The sequence below is a fragment of the Gavia stellata genome, chromosome 31, assembly GCF_030936135.1.
Source record: "Gavia stellata isolate bGavSte3 chromosome 31, bGavSte3.hap2, whole genome shotgun sequence".
Lineage (NCBI taxonomy): Eukaryota > Metazoa > Chordata > Aves > Gaviiformes > Gaviidae > Gavia > Gavia stellata.
The window spans coordinates 3,999,677-4,013,971 of NC_082624.1; the positions used below are offsets into that span (position 1 = coordinate 3,999,677).

Sequence of the window (14,295 nt, forward strand, 5' to 3'; positions counted from 1 at the left end):
CGACGGGCAGTGGGTCGGGTGCCATGCCCAAGGGCGCGCGGGCCGGCAGTGGCGGAGCTGGAGGAGGGCTGCAGCACCCTGCTCGCGTCCCCCCCGCTGCCACTCCCTGCAGCGAGCCTGGCGCTGGTGGCAATGGTGAAATCAGTTGTTTACGGCAGAGGTGTTTCTCCAGGGTGGCTCTTGAGCAAAAAGACTTGTTTCATCAGGAAAAAAAAAACCCTGATCCTTCCCTGTGAGTGTTTCTGATCGATCCCTGCACCAGCCGGCTCTCTCGCTGTGCAACCTCAGGCAAATAACCCTCTTGGAGCCTCAGTTTCTCCCCTGGAGTCTGATTCACTCCACTTTTCGGCTGTGCCACAGCCTTGCAACTAAATTGTTACTGGGCACCAGCTCTGTCCCCGCTTGGGACCGAAGATGGAGGTGCTTGGGGTGTCCCCCAGGCCATACAGGCACCCTCATGCAGCACAAAGCCCTTCCGCCCCGCTCGCCCCACTTCCCTCCCAAGGAGGGTTACAAGCCGTGTTTGTATTTTGACGAGATGCAAGATAATAGTTTGTGGTCTGCAAAATGTCAAAGCCACCCGTCGCATCCCGAGGCGTTGGCACCCGCTGAGAGCTCTCAATCCGGCCGTCGGGGTCTACTGCCCGCTGCAGTGAGCCACGGGAAACTCCCTCGGCTGGGGGAATTCGGGCGTCCGGCGAACCCCGGCCGCAGCGGCGTGGCACAGAGGTGCCGGGGACCTTTTTGCCCACCTACAGCCCGCGGGAGGATGGAGACCGTTCATTTTCCCCCTCCTTCCTTTCCTTTGTGGGGGAACTTTAATTAGCACAAGACCTTAAGGCTTAATTGCATCTGCGGGGTGGTGCCCTATCTCCCTCTGCTTCCACCCTGCCGTGCCCTGGTGCTGGATACCCACCAGGTCCGGTGAGCGTGGGGAGATGCTCCCCAGCATCCCCAAACCTTCTCCTGCCCCGGAAAGGCATTTTACAACTGGGAATGGACTTTTGCCTCCCAGAAGTGTTGCCTCCGGGAAGCAGCGAGTCCTTTGGGGACCAGGCACCCGGGAATGAGCCTGGCCGGCTGCCCTCCCCACAGCTCCATCCCTCTCCAGCTCCGGCTTTGCATCGGGGCCGCAGCATTGACTCACGAGCCGACCTCATGCACCTCCGATCCACCCAGCTGGAAAATCGGGTCGGACCGGGCCCCGGTGGGGAGGGAAAGGCTGCGGCTGGGATGGGAGGCAGTGAAGGGCTGCGGGGAACACACGGTCCCGGCCAAAGTCCCTGGGTGTCAGTTAATGGTGACCAAAGCAGCCAGCGGCCTCCCGCCTACCTCCAATGGGACATCATTAATCTTGGCAGAAAAGCATCAGGGCTCCTATCAGGGAGAGCGGCCCCGCTGATAAGGCTGATAAATTACAGCTGGCAACATGCCCCCAGCACTGCGGGGCCGGGGAGAGGCGGGGACCGGTCGTTTTACTGGGGGCAGAGTGTGATGGGAGGGCTGTGAAATAGCCCCATGCACCCATCGCCTGCGGGGCCAGAGGGTCCCTGAGCTCCCCGAGCCCAGCGGCTGCCTCGTGCCTCAGTTTCCCCACCTGGCACTTAGGGATCAGGCGGCCACCACGTGTGTGGGTGTCAGCGGGCGCTCCTTGTCCTCCGGCGGGCGCTCAGATAAGGGCCAAGTGCGATGATATAATCCTCCGGGAAATGAGCTTGAAAATGGACCAAGCCACGGATGAAACGTCATATTGTTTTGGCGGGGACAGGGGACAGTGGCACCGTGACCTCGGCTCCCTGGCCAGTCCCCCGCTCTCCTCCCAGCTCCGTGGTCCCAGTGACTCATGGCCTGCGCCAGTGCAGCAGCATGTTTTGGGATGGTTTGCAGAAGGATGTCACCCCGTGCTGGGGGGTGAAGGCGGTCATGCTGGGATGGGGCACCCAGTTTGGGGATGCACCCAAGGGGTTGGATTCGGGGTGGGGGCCACGGACCCCCAGACCTGGTAGCCACCCGGTGCATCACCCCCTTGGCCACACCGGTGGCTGTGCCCGGGGCTTTCCCTGCGGCCGATCCCGGCTCCCCCACAGAGGGACGGGCACAACCGGTGCGATGGCAGGTAGGAAAGTAGGTCAGGAAAAACCCTCGCCCCACGCGTGGCGGTGAGAGCCGGGGCCGGCGCCTGCAGCCCTGCAGCGGCTCTGCCTCCTCCCGGCTCCTTTCATCCGCGCCTCTCCGGAGGCTTCAGGAACATCAATGACAGCTCCCAGCACCCATGGGAGTTGGGGGGCCGCCGCGTCTCGCTCTCACCCCGGTCCCGCGGGGCACCGGCCGCTCTCCCCCCGGGGCTTTCCGAGTGCTTTGAAACCCTTCGGATGAAAGGCACCCACAGCAGGGGCGCGGGCGCAGCGGGAGCATCCCCCCCCGAGACCCCTTCCCCTGGCACCACGCTCGCCAGGACCCCCGGAGCTGGAAGAGGGGTTGGATTGAGACCCCAAAGCGAGTGGCTGCCCCTCCTTGCTGGGGGTGTTATTTGGGGATGGACGTGTTTGCGGCACATGCCGGGGCCCGATGGCCGTGCAGGAGCGCGCCGGGGCTCGCAGCCATTGCCTGGCTTGGCAGCGCTGCTGGCAAACCCGGAGCCCCCTTGGGCTCCTGCGCGGGGGCATCTCCCCGCTCATGCTCAGGCTGCAGCGATGAGCCAGAGCCGCTGGAAATGGGGCTGCGTGCCCCAGCTGGCGGTGACCCCAGTGCGGCACGGCGGGACTGTCCCTGCCCTCGGCTTGGTTTGGGTCCTCAGTGGGTGGCGGTGACGATGCGGAGACATCTGGGACCCCCCCAGCCGCACGCAGCCTGATGTAGTTCAATACCTCCTCCCAGCCGGCGTGCCGGGGTGCAGGATCCGGTCCCAGCATCCTGGGACCTCCTTCCCAGGCACCCGAGTATCTCCCCGGCCACGTCGTCTTGCAGCTCTGGGAGGTTGCAGGATGCGGTGCCGGCACTGGGAGCGTCTGCAGAGCCCGTCGGGGGCTTTTCGGCTGTGGGGTGACTCAAGGCAGGGCCTGACTCAGTTCCCGAGGCGGGGGGCAGGCGGGGGGAGCTGGGCTTCGCCGGCACCCCGAGCCATCGCTGCCCCGCACGGGTGATGCAGCAGCTCGGGTTTTGCTCAGCGCTTTTGCAAGAGCAAAGGGGACGGTTTGCTCTAGTTGGGGCTGAGATGTGACGGCAGATAAGGGCTGCCAGTCTGCAGCGTGACATTAAAGAGCCGTGCCAGGAAGGGGAGAGGAGGGGAGGACGGGTTTCAGATAAACAACGGGCCCCTTTCCCTGCCCTGCGATGCCAGGGCCGTGTCCCATCCAGTGTCCCACCAGGCAGGGACAGAGGTGGAAGCATGAGCTGCGTGGGTCCCGCCATCCCCAGGGAAAGCCCCTCTGGCTGGGGCGGAGGATGCTCCACCAGCCAGACCCATGCTCGACACTGAACCCTGGCAGGGTGCAGGGGGATTTCTGGCCCACGGGGCCGGGCAGAAGGGAATCCCTCCTGCCTCCCACCCTGGAGAGGATTTCCCTGCCGCCTCCAGGGCAGGAAAAAGAGGCCGGCTCCAGCCATGAGCTGCCCCCGGACCTCCGGCATCCTCGAGTCAGGGCAGGCAGCAGAGGAGGGGGGTCAGGAACGAAGACCCTCCTCGGCTCCAGCCGAGGAGCAGCAGCTCAGTGCATGTGTGTGAGGGGACCGGGGGAATCTCCTGCCATCTCCCCCACGCACTGCCGGGGGATTTCCAGGCACCCCGGGGTGGGCTTGTAGGAAGCCATGGGAAGGTCTGCTCCAAGGGTCGGCAGGGGCGGAGGGGGGGCATGAGAGGGGCCAATGCCCCCGGGGATGCTCAGGCTGGGCTCCCCATGGCTCCCTGCCCACTGGCCCCGTGGAGCAGAGCCCGGTGCCTCCCCGCCTGCCGCTGTTTGCAGGATGTGGTCTGCAGCGCCTTGGGCAGAGCAGCAGCCAGCGCATGGCATGCAGCGTGCAGCCCCAGCCTGGATCTGGCCCCGGAGCATCCCCACCTCCGACCTCCTCGCAGCCCCACTCACCCCCTCTCCCTCTCTCCCCAGGCGCCTGGGCGATGGAGAGCTTCGTGGAGCAGTTTCGGCTGGGCTCCCCGCTGGCCTCGACACAGTTCCTCACCAAATACTACGAGGATTAGCACCAGCCAGCGTGCTCTTCCCCTGCACAGCTGCATCCCCTTCCCCGCACCTCAGAGCCACCTCCGCCCGGACCCGGAGGAGACCCCGGGACCCTCCGAGGACGCACCCACCCTTCTACCAGCCCAGATTCACAGCAGAAACCCCAGAGCCTCCTCTTCCAAACCTCGGGGGGGCTTCTCTTTCCCTCCCAGGGTAACATCCCAAGTGGTGTCCTGGCTTGCCCTGGGTGTCCCGGGAAGGATGGTGTCACCCTCTTCTCCTCCCCTTGCCCCATTTCTGGCCTGACCCCCAACAAGTCCCGCCTGCACCTCGGGGGTCTTGAGCTTTAAAGCCTGCAGCTTTCCGAATAAAACACAGATGGAGCGCACGGAGCTGCATGGGGTCCTTGCCAGCAGCGAGCGCGGGGCAATGCCGGGCCAGCACCGCGTGAATCTGGTTGCTTTGAGATCCGCACCAGCTGCATGGGATGGAGCAGACCCCCCTGCAGCTGGAGGGGGGGCTTTGCCAGCAAGACCCGCGTGCAGGCGATGCTGGGCATGGCCCAATGTCGCCCAGGGGCTCGAGCGCAGGAGCAGGACCGTGGTGCCCGGCCGGAGGGTCCCTCGGCAGCACCGTGCAGGGCGGCAGCGTGGGAACCGGGTGCTGCCCCGGCCTGACTCGATCCCTGCCCTGCCTGTGCCCTCGCTCGCTGCCTCAGCCCGCTTCTCTTGGAAAGCAAAACCGAAATTAAAGCCGTAAATCAGAAGAGCTCTGCCTACTGGCCACTTAGCCGGACCTCCCCTTTAATTAGCTCTTTAATTAGGCTTTCATCTAAGACTCGGTTTTCTCTGAGGCTTGGATTCACCCGCCTGCAAGTCCTTGCAGCGTGTCCTTGGCAGCTCCGCTGTGACAAAGATGATTTTGTCCTGCCGATGGCCAGGGCTGCATCCAGGAGCACTTTGAATAAACCATGGGGAGAGAGACCCTGGGAGGTATTTTGCAGGCAGGGGAAACTGAGGCACGAGGGAATGACTTGCTCACGGCCGTGCAGCACGGCAGCAGAGCTGGAGCAGGCATCCCCCAGGGAGGTCTGACATCGTTCGGAGGGGATGGCGATGCTCCTGTTGCTGCATCTCACCCCTGCATCGGTCCCTGTGTCTGTCCCAGAGCAACCTGCTGCCGATGCAAGAGAGAAAACAGGTCTGTGCCATCCCCTTCCCGCTCCCTGCTCCCGGCTGGCCGCTCTCCCCAGCTCCCCGGCAGCGAGAGCGGCTTTCACTCCATGCCGGGGGGGGATTAAACATGTCCGGGACTTTCCCTCCAGCAGGAAACGGCTGTTTACCTCGCAAGGGCTGAATCACGCCGGCCGCATGCAGGCGTGTCGCATGGGTCCCGCAAAGCTCTGCCGGCCTCGCGTCCCCCGCCGGAAAGGGTCGGGGTGACGGGCTGCAAGGTGCGAAGGAGGATGCGGGACCCGGGGGTCCCGGCTCGCCCTGGGCACACGCCGCTGGGTGAAGCTGCAGGACGCGGCAAGAAAGAGAACAACAACAAAAAGGAAGCTGGGTAACATACCACAACCCAGGAAAAAAATACAAAACACGCTGCCCGGCTTGCCATCGGCACTAAAATTAGCAGCAGAGGAAATGACACTGAGAGATGTCATGGAAGTCTGCTAAAGTTGGATTTCTCCTTCTCTTTTTCTATACTTACCCTCGGTTGAGGGTGTAATTGGCCCGTTAGGTTAATGCGGAGGGACCGGTGTAAATGAAAGGTCATGCTTTGTTGACATCCTGCAGTCAAACTATAGTCATCCTTTCCTCCCTGCCTTTAATTCCTTGTGGCTCGTGTGTTTATTTTTGGTGGAACGGGAGAGAAAAGGCAATCGGATGTTTATCCTTCTAGGAAAGTATCACCATCATTCTTGGGTTTAATTTGAGCTGGAGGTGAGAGGAGTTAGACGCACGCCGTGTCTCCCCGGTCCGAGCCAGGCAGGCTCTCGGAGGGTGCTGCGAGCCCAATCTGATCCACTCCCCTGCGTGTCACTGATGGGGATAGGGATGGAGAACAGGGATGGGGATGGAGAACAGGGATGGGGATGAGGATGAGGATGGAGATGGAGATGGGGATGCAGATGGGGATGGGGTAGGGATGGGGATGAGATGGGGATAGGGATGGAGAACAGCGATGGGGATGGAGAACAGGGATGGGGATGAGGATGGAGATGGAGATGGGGATGGGGATGGGGTAGGGATGGGGATGAGATGGGGATGGGGACAGGGTAGGGATGGGGGTGGAGATGGGGTTCGGGATGGAATGAGGATGAGATGGAGATGGGGTTCAGGATGGAGATGGGGATGAGATGGAGATGGGGACAGGGTGGGGATGGGGGTGGAGATGGGGATGGAACGAGGATGAGATGTAGATGGGGTTCAGGATGGAGATGGGGATGGGGATGGAGATGGAGATGGGGATGGGGATGGAAAGGGGATGAGATGGAGATGGGGTTCGGGATGGGGATGGGGATGAGATGGAGATGGGGATGGGATGGGGATGGGGATGGGATGGGGATGAGGATGGAGATGGGGATGGGGACAGGGACAGGGACAGGGATATTCCAGAGCACGGGTCTGTCTGGGTGGCTGCAGCGGGCACGGTGGCGGGACGATCCCCTGCCGGGACGCAGGACGAGGCACCGCTGGCCTTGCACCGCGTGCCCAGGCACATGCAGGGCTGCGGATGCATGGTGCGGCAGGAGCCCCGGCCAGCCCGGAGCCACAAACTCTCACTTGGATGCGCACAAGGCCTTCATGGCGTGGAAAATATTAATTGTGGTTTTTTGGTTCACTTTTTGATAATTTAGAAAGAAAGAAGAAAAAAAAAAAGGAGGAAGCCACGTACAGTCACTTTGCGCTGGTCCCACCCCCTTTATCTCTCCTTCCATTCGCTCACCATCGGTGCGAGAGAGAAAAGAGAAGCTGAGTCTCTCGCTGCCTAAATGTAGAAAGTTTTGCTTCTAAATCAGTTTGTGATGGAAAGGAAATACGTCACGTCCCTGGGGAAGTGGCTGGTTTTCAGCAGCCACAACCCCAGCGCCGAGTGCTGCAATGGAACAGCCCAGCACTGAAATAGCTCCGCGCTCTGTTATTGTCACCGATATAATTTTTTTCTCTGTCTACGTGTGTCATTTTTAGCATCCAGAGGAAGTTTTATTTGTATTTGTTAGCTCGACTTTCCACTGTCGTGGCTTTTTTATTTTTTTTTCATCTGAAGGTCCAGGAAGGGGGCAGGAGAAAATAGAGGGGGGTGAGCTCAGGTGCGATGGGCTCGATGGGGTAGAACGTGGTACCCACGACACCGCCGGCCTCTCCGCCTGCATCTGCCGGCCATCCCGGCGTGCGTGCACCGGCCTTGCAGAGCCCAAGGGAGCTGAAATGCCACAGGCCCACGGGAGCACATGTTCCCGGGGATTTTGGGGGGCTGCAGCAGCGAGCTGAGCCCGGGGCTGCCTGCTCCTGGCACGGCTGCGGGATGGAGCCAGCTCCCCTTTGCTCTCCCCGGGACAGGATTGTGATGGGGTTTGGATGCTTCCAGCCCCTTCCCAGAGCAAACCCACCCGCTCAACGGGATGGCCGAGGAAGAGGAAGACTTGGGGTTTAAAAAAATAATAGCTTGTGAAAATAGAACGTTCCTGGTGAGCAACGGCAGCTCCCAGCAGCGCATGGGGGGTGTTTCTTTCCAAAACTGGGCTGGAGGCCAGAGGAAGCCTGCGCTAAACGCGATCCCAAAGTCAAGAGGGTAATAATTACCTATTTTTAATGATTATCGAAATAATTACTCTAATGAGAAAAAGGCTCAGCCCCTGGCTCAAGGGGAGGCAGCCCTGGGTCCCATTCCCTGATGGAGAGCAGGAGGCATCTCCCCTCCAGTGGGACCACCCCGGGAAAATGCAGATTTAGGGGCAGGGGATATTAAGGAACAGGAACTGGGGGCCACCCCTTGCACCCCCCGACCTCGGTGGCACGTGGGGACAACGTGGGGACAACCCAGCTCACTGGGAGCGGAGTGATGGCAGGCAGCAGCTCCCCCTCGCACAGGTACTTGCACAAGAAGGGATTAGCAGGATCAGCTGATGATGATCTAAGCGCATAACTATATCAACCTGTGAATTAATTAATGATATCTCACACTTTATAATGGCTCTATCTGCAGATCTTATGCACTCCTCAAGCATTCAGTGAATTAAGCCTTGCTGCACCCCCCCGGGAAATAGGTCAAGATTGTTAATCCCCATGTGCCGGTGGGGACGCCGCGGCACGACGCGGGGATAAACAGCGCTGCCCGTTTTGGGTGCCAACGCGGGAGGTTTTCCCGGTGAGCTGAGTACCGGTGTCCCCACGGCACCGCAAAGGGACTGGGGTCTCCGGATCGGCCACGGGGTGGGTGATGGGCACCGCTGGTGGGATGCTCCGATGCCCGGCGCTGAGCTCCCAGCCCTCAGCCTTGTACTGCGGATACACAAAGCCCCCAGCCTGGGCGTCCGCACACCCCGCGGTGCACGCGCAGGGCTGGTGTTGGCGATGGGTGCATGCACTGGGAGCCGGCTACTTGGCTTCGCCAGCAGCCACGAGGTGCCGGATGCGGCGGTTGCCTCCCTGCTGCTCCGTGAGCCGTGACCCGGCAGTCGGGCGGGCCCTGGGAGAGGCAGCCTGGGCTGCGGCAGGAATTTAGGGCTCCTGAAGTAATAGGGGAAGGCGGGCGAGGCGAGGATGGGGCCGCATCACCACCTCTGCGTGCCGTAACAGCACCCGGAGGGGGCCGGTGGGCAGCAAGGGGCACGCAGGCTGCTCCTGGCATGATAGTTCCATTAATTAGTAATAATAATTAATCCTTCTTGGGCCTCCAAAATGCTGCATATCGTCGGAGGAGCTTTGTGGGGCTGCCTGGAGGAGCCCAGTCTCCCTCGCTGCCCCCTCAGAGCTTGCTTGGCTTGGGGGTCCCGGCCCCCCATCCCGCTCGCAGGGGCTGGCGGCCGTCCAGCCGGGCTCTTGCAGCACCCTGGGGTGCAAACGCCGGCTGTTATTGAGGGCAAGCGGCTGTGCCTGCCCGGCTCTGCCCAGAGACGCTGCCCTGGATGCCCAGACATCCCATCAAGGGATGCTCAACAGAGACAAACTGTGTTGGGGTTTTGTTTCCTCTTTCAGCTCACTCCCCGAGTCGGCTTGGGTTGGGTTTGTCCGTGCTGAGCCGCGGCAGTGGGAAGCTCACAGCCTCACCCGCTCCGCCGGGAGCACGAGCACCTTCAGATGTGGTTTGCCCCAAATGCTCCTCGGTAGAAAAAAAAAGGCTCGTTGATACGGTGGTCCCGGCCCACCGGCTTTGCTCCTGCCCAGAAGCAGCCGTCACCCTCGCTTCGTGCCCGGGTGCCCGGTGCTACCCTGTTTACGCCCGGCTGTCTGCGGGGTGAGGCAGATGCCTCTCGGGGTTTGCATCCAGAGGTGTGGTGGAAGGTGCTGGATGGCTGCGCGGCTCTGCCAGTCTCCCCTGCCTGCACCACGGGCAGAGGACCGTCTCACCCCGCAGCCCCCGGCCGGCTTGTCCTCACTTGTCGGTAGCGACTGGCTTCCCATTCCCTCCTCGCAGCCCTGCAGGTCTTCAGCTAACCTCGTATTTCCTCATTGCTAGGAAATGGCTAATTCCCCCCGGGCTGGTTTCAGTGGATGTGCAGATCCCTCGCCTTTGGCCTCTCACCAGTTTCTCCTTCGGTGGTTAAAGCGAAGCGCTGCAGCCCTCGGGAGCAGCGCTTTCCCAGGCTGCGCAGCCTTCGGCTTTGGCTAGCCGGGAGGACACCCAGCCCCTCGCACTGCATCCTGAGATGGATCCCCCCACCCTGCCGGGCGCTGGATTCGCCCCCTGCTCCGCTCTCCAGCCTCTGTGCCATGTTCACACAAGGCTGAGCCTCGTCTCCGGCACCGCCGTGGGACGCGGTGCATTCGGAGAGTCTCTGCCATGCTTTGGTCCTGGCTGTGCCACGAGCTCCGCTCCCATTGGGGAACCGCTCACGTCTCCGGAGTTGTGTGTCATGGCACAGAGCTGAAACGCAAGCACCCGTTTCCTCTTCTGTTTCTTGGTTTCAGGTTAAAAAAAGCCTTCATGGTCTCTCTCTGCAAACCCCTCGCTGGGGCTGCAGCATTGCCCGGTCACTCCGGGATTCCTGGCCGGGGCCACAATGCCGAGGTTCGTGCTTGTCCCATAACATCAGCCCTGCTTTGCAGCCCCGTCTCTGCCACCTCTGTGCCTGATCTCTGCTAGCAGACCTCTGGCTGGAAACCCCACCGTTCCCAGTGGTACTGCTCCCTCGGGACCGCTTTTCGCTCCGGACCTACTATTTAGTTTTCCTGATAATCACACTGTCTCCTTATCTCTGGGTCACACTGCGCTGGCCGCCACCGCTATTGTTCCCCTGCTGCGGGCTGGATAATAACAGGAAAGACCTCCGGGCTTGCAAATCAAAACCTGTCTCGGACTTAGATGACCCAGAGGTTCCCGGCTGCGTACGGTGGCGTGCCCCTCGCCGCCGCAAGCCGGAGTCGCCCACCGACCCCAGGCCCTGGGAGCAGTGGAAAATTGTGGGATGCTCTTCATGGTGGCACAGCGCAGCCGGCACATCCTTGCAGCCGCAGCACCAGGGTGATGCGGGGAAGGGGACAGCGCTGTGGGGACCAGGGGGGTGCAGGCAGAGCCTCCCCCCACAGCCCCCTCCGCACCTGATTCTGCAGCGGGTGCTCCCCTGGTCTCCAGCCGGTTCCCAGTGCTGCCACCTTCAGGGACCGACCCCTGCCACCCAGCACCCATTTTCCTGTGCAGGGTGCCCGGGGGCTGCACAGTGGGGTGGGTTTGCAGCTCCTGTCTGCTCCAAAGGGCTTCCCCCCCCCTCCCCGAGCTTTTCATACTGCTGCTGCTGCTCAGGGCGAGGCAGGGCTGATCCCTCTCTTGCCGCAGGGGAAACTGAGGCAGGAAAGGGCCTCCCACAGCCACCCACGGTGCTCCCGCAGTACCCCGCTGCCTGGCTCCCCCCCACCAGCCGCCCTGGGGTTCGGCACACGGGGACTTGTCCTTTGGGACCGGACCAGCAAAGCAGGTAGCAACACTTCAGGGCAGCAAGTTCTGCCTGCGGGTCCCTTCACCCCCCGAAAGAGGAGGGAGGAGGCAGACGGCCGTCTCCTTTGCCATGCATATTTCAGTGTGAGTGTTTCTGAATATTTCCGGAGGAGGAGGGTGTGTAGTTTTCACAGGCAAATCAGGAAAACCTAGGTGAGACGGGAGAGAGCTTGTGGAAGGACGCAGGCCGTGCCGGGAGGGTGTTGGTCCGGGGTCAGGAAGGCTGCCCAGCAGTTTCTCCTGGCTAGAGTTCTCCCAGCCAGAGTTTGGCCTGAAACGAGGATTTCCCACGCCCAACAGCAGCAGAGAAAGTCTCTCCTCCTCCAGAAATTACAGATCACCCTGAATCCCATCCCTGCCGGTGCCGAGCATCTCTCACATCCAGGCCCCGGGCTGCCGAGAGAATAAATCGCTGCTGATGCAGCATCTCCCACATCTGGGCAGCTGGTGTTTGCCGGAGAGAGCTGACACCCCCGAAGCACCGCATCCCGCCCGTGCAGCCTCACCGCTTGCAAACAAAACACTCGCAGCCCTGAGAAACGACGGTGGCTTCATCAGATACCTCCCCAACACCCACCTCGCGGTTCGGGTGGCTGAAAGTCTCGGGGTTTATTTGTTCCCCTTCTCCAAGCTGCTCGAGAAGAGCTGCTGTTGTCGACCATCCAAGCAGCTGCCTACGCATATGGCCCCAGTACAGTCATGCCCGGGGGTAGGAGGGAGGTGACCTTTCAGGTCCCCACCAACCACACTCTGTTTACGACTCAGTGACCTTACCAGCCCCAGATTTACATCTACAGCAAATCCAAGGGGCTGGGGAGGGAAGCCTCCACGTTCTGGTAGTGTAAGCACCCCAAGCTTCGTGCCTGAGCATCCTTTGCAACCCAGGACCGGAGGCACCACCATGGCAGGTCCCCAGAGCCTGAAACCCACAGCCGAGCACCGTGCAGAGTCTCCCAGAGCTCCCGAGACCCCAAACCACGTGGTGGGATGGTGATGAGCATCTCTACATGTCCATCAGCTTCTGAGGCTTGGCTCTGTCCAAGCTCAGCTCAAGACCACCAGCGAGGTTTAGGCATGATTTTATTGGGAACGAGCATCTCATTTGCTTCGCCACGAGGCATGAAAGCCAGCCTCGTGTTCTCCTCCCTATAAGTACATCTATGCTGTCATTAATCAGGTGAAAAAAACCTGAATAGTTCCCCTTTTAAAAGCCCCAGCGGTCCCCGGAGAGCCAGCGTGCAGCGTGGCCTCTCGCCCCGGCCGTGGCACAGCCCGGTGCACCTGCGGGACTGACGGCACATGAATCACCCGGCGGGCGGCAGGTCCCGGTCACAAGACCGAGAGGAGCGGGGAGAAATCACCCATCAGCTGACAGCACCCAGCGGGACACGGCCCCGGCCCCCTCGGGGTGCCAGCAGGGTTTCGGGTGGGTGCCCGTCTCCCGCTCTCAGCATCACGTGGCCCCAAAGGGAGGACCAGGGGCTGGGGGCAGCGGGAGCTGGGGGCTCTCGGCACTCGCACGGGCGGCTGTGTTTGCTCCCTCGCTAAGGGGAAGGTGCCGGCACTTTCCTGGTGTGGGTATTATGGGGACTGAACCCTCTGGGACACTGTTAAATCGTGTCAGGGCTTGTCCCAACCTCTGCACAGGCAGGAGGGGAAAGCCGAGGCGCAGGGGGATGGCGACGGGTGCCGGGGCGGAGGAGGTTGGGCTCGCCCGCACTGCCTGGGTGTCACGGCGTTATTCCTCCCGTTATCTCTGGGGTTAACGAGGCAGCCGGTCCAGGGGCCAAGCCAGAGGCTCTGCCAGCGCTGCCTTCCTCGCTTTATTAACATGACGAGCTTTCGAAACGCAGGGGCAGCGGGCTGGGACACTCGGCATCGGCTTTGAGGAAGGGACCGCAGCATTCCATACGCACGGATACGCGCTACAAAATCACTGGTGCCGGTGGTTATTTGCGTTACTGAGACACCCCGCTCGGGATGGGGTTCACATGGCCTAAGAGTGTGGGATGACCAAAATAAGTGAAAGCTGTTGGCTGTGGACTCCCTCCAGCCCAAGCCGTGGTTTAAAACCATTCAGAGCATCTCAGGTGAGTTGTTTTTTTTTTTTTTGCTCCCTTTGGGTAAACTACTCTGCTCGGGACGATCCAAACCATTAAGCTGAGCTGTAACTAAGCCAGTCCAACCCCCACGCGGCCGTTTTCATGCCAGTCTAAGGCTGCCTCGGTTTATTTTGGCTTAAGGCCGTTCCCCATCAATTGGCATCAAACCACTATTAGTAACCGAGACGGTGTCCGTGCGGGATTAGGCCGTTCTCACAGGCTGGCTTTAGCGGCGTGCCTCCCTCCTAGCCCAGCTCCTTGTGTAAACCGGGCCCTCGTGACTCAGGAGCTTTGAACCAGGCTTAAACCCCGCCGCGAGGCGTTGGGGCGTTATCGTGGCACCCGCAGGCCCCAGCCGCCCGGTTCGGGGGGGGGGGGGTGGCTGTGTTCCCGGCGGGGAGCAGGTGCCACGCGGGGAGGGGGTACGGCTGCACGTTCCCGCGCCCGTGGCACCGTCACCCTTCCGCCCACGGCGCAGGGGGTGGACACCCACCCGGGTCGGTACGAGCCACACGCGGGGCTGGGCCGCCTGGCACCCACTGGGATGGCGGGCTGCTCCGTGGCGGGGCGAGGTGCCGGGCCAGTGCCTGCTTGCTCCGGCGCAGCGATTCCCATGGGGAGCCTGGATGGTGCGCGCCATTAGGGCCGAGCGAACCCGCACCCCCTCCACTATAAGGTCTGGGGGAACTGGAGCGGAGCGCTGGTGGTGGGGGGGTTGGTGGTCATGGGGTTGAGGAGGGGCGGCTCGATTTTGGGGACACACACACCCCCCTGCTCTGATCTGCGTGGGGCTGCCGGTGCCCGCGGGGGCCGTGGGAGCGGGGCGGGCAGCGGGGGACCCGCAGCATCCCCAGCCCCCG

General features: G+C 61.8%; 1 protein-coding gene across 1 annotated transcript in view; it reads left to right on the plus strand.

The window, feature by feature from the left end:
- The window catches only part of PEBP4 (phosphatidylethanolamine binding protein 4), a 72,586-nt gene extending 68,051 nt beyond the window's left edge, over positions 1-4,535 (plus strand). The window contains exon 6 of the mRNA XM_059831566.1: positions 4,104-4,535. Coding sequence (XP_059687549.1) covers positions 4,104-4,195 — 92 coding nt within the window. The 3' untranslated portion in view covers positions 4,196-4,535. The remainder of the gene's footprint in view (positions 1-4,103) is intronic.
- The last annotated feature ends 9,760 nt before the right edge of the window (positions 4,536-14,295 follow it).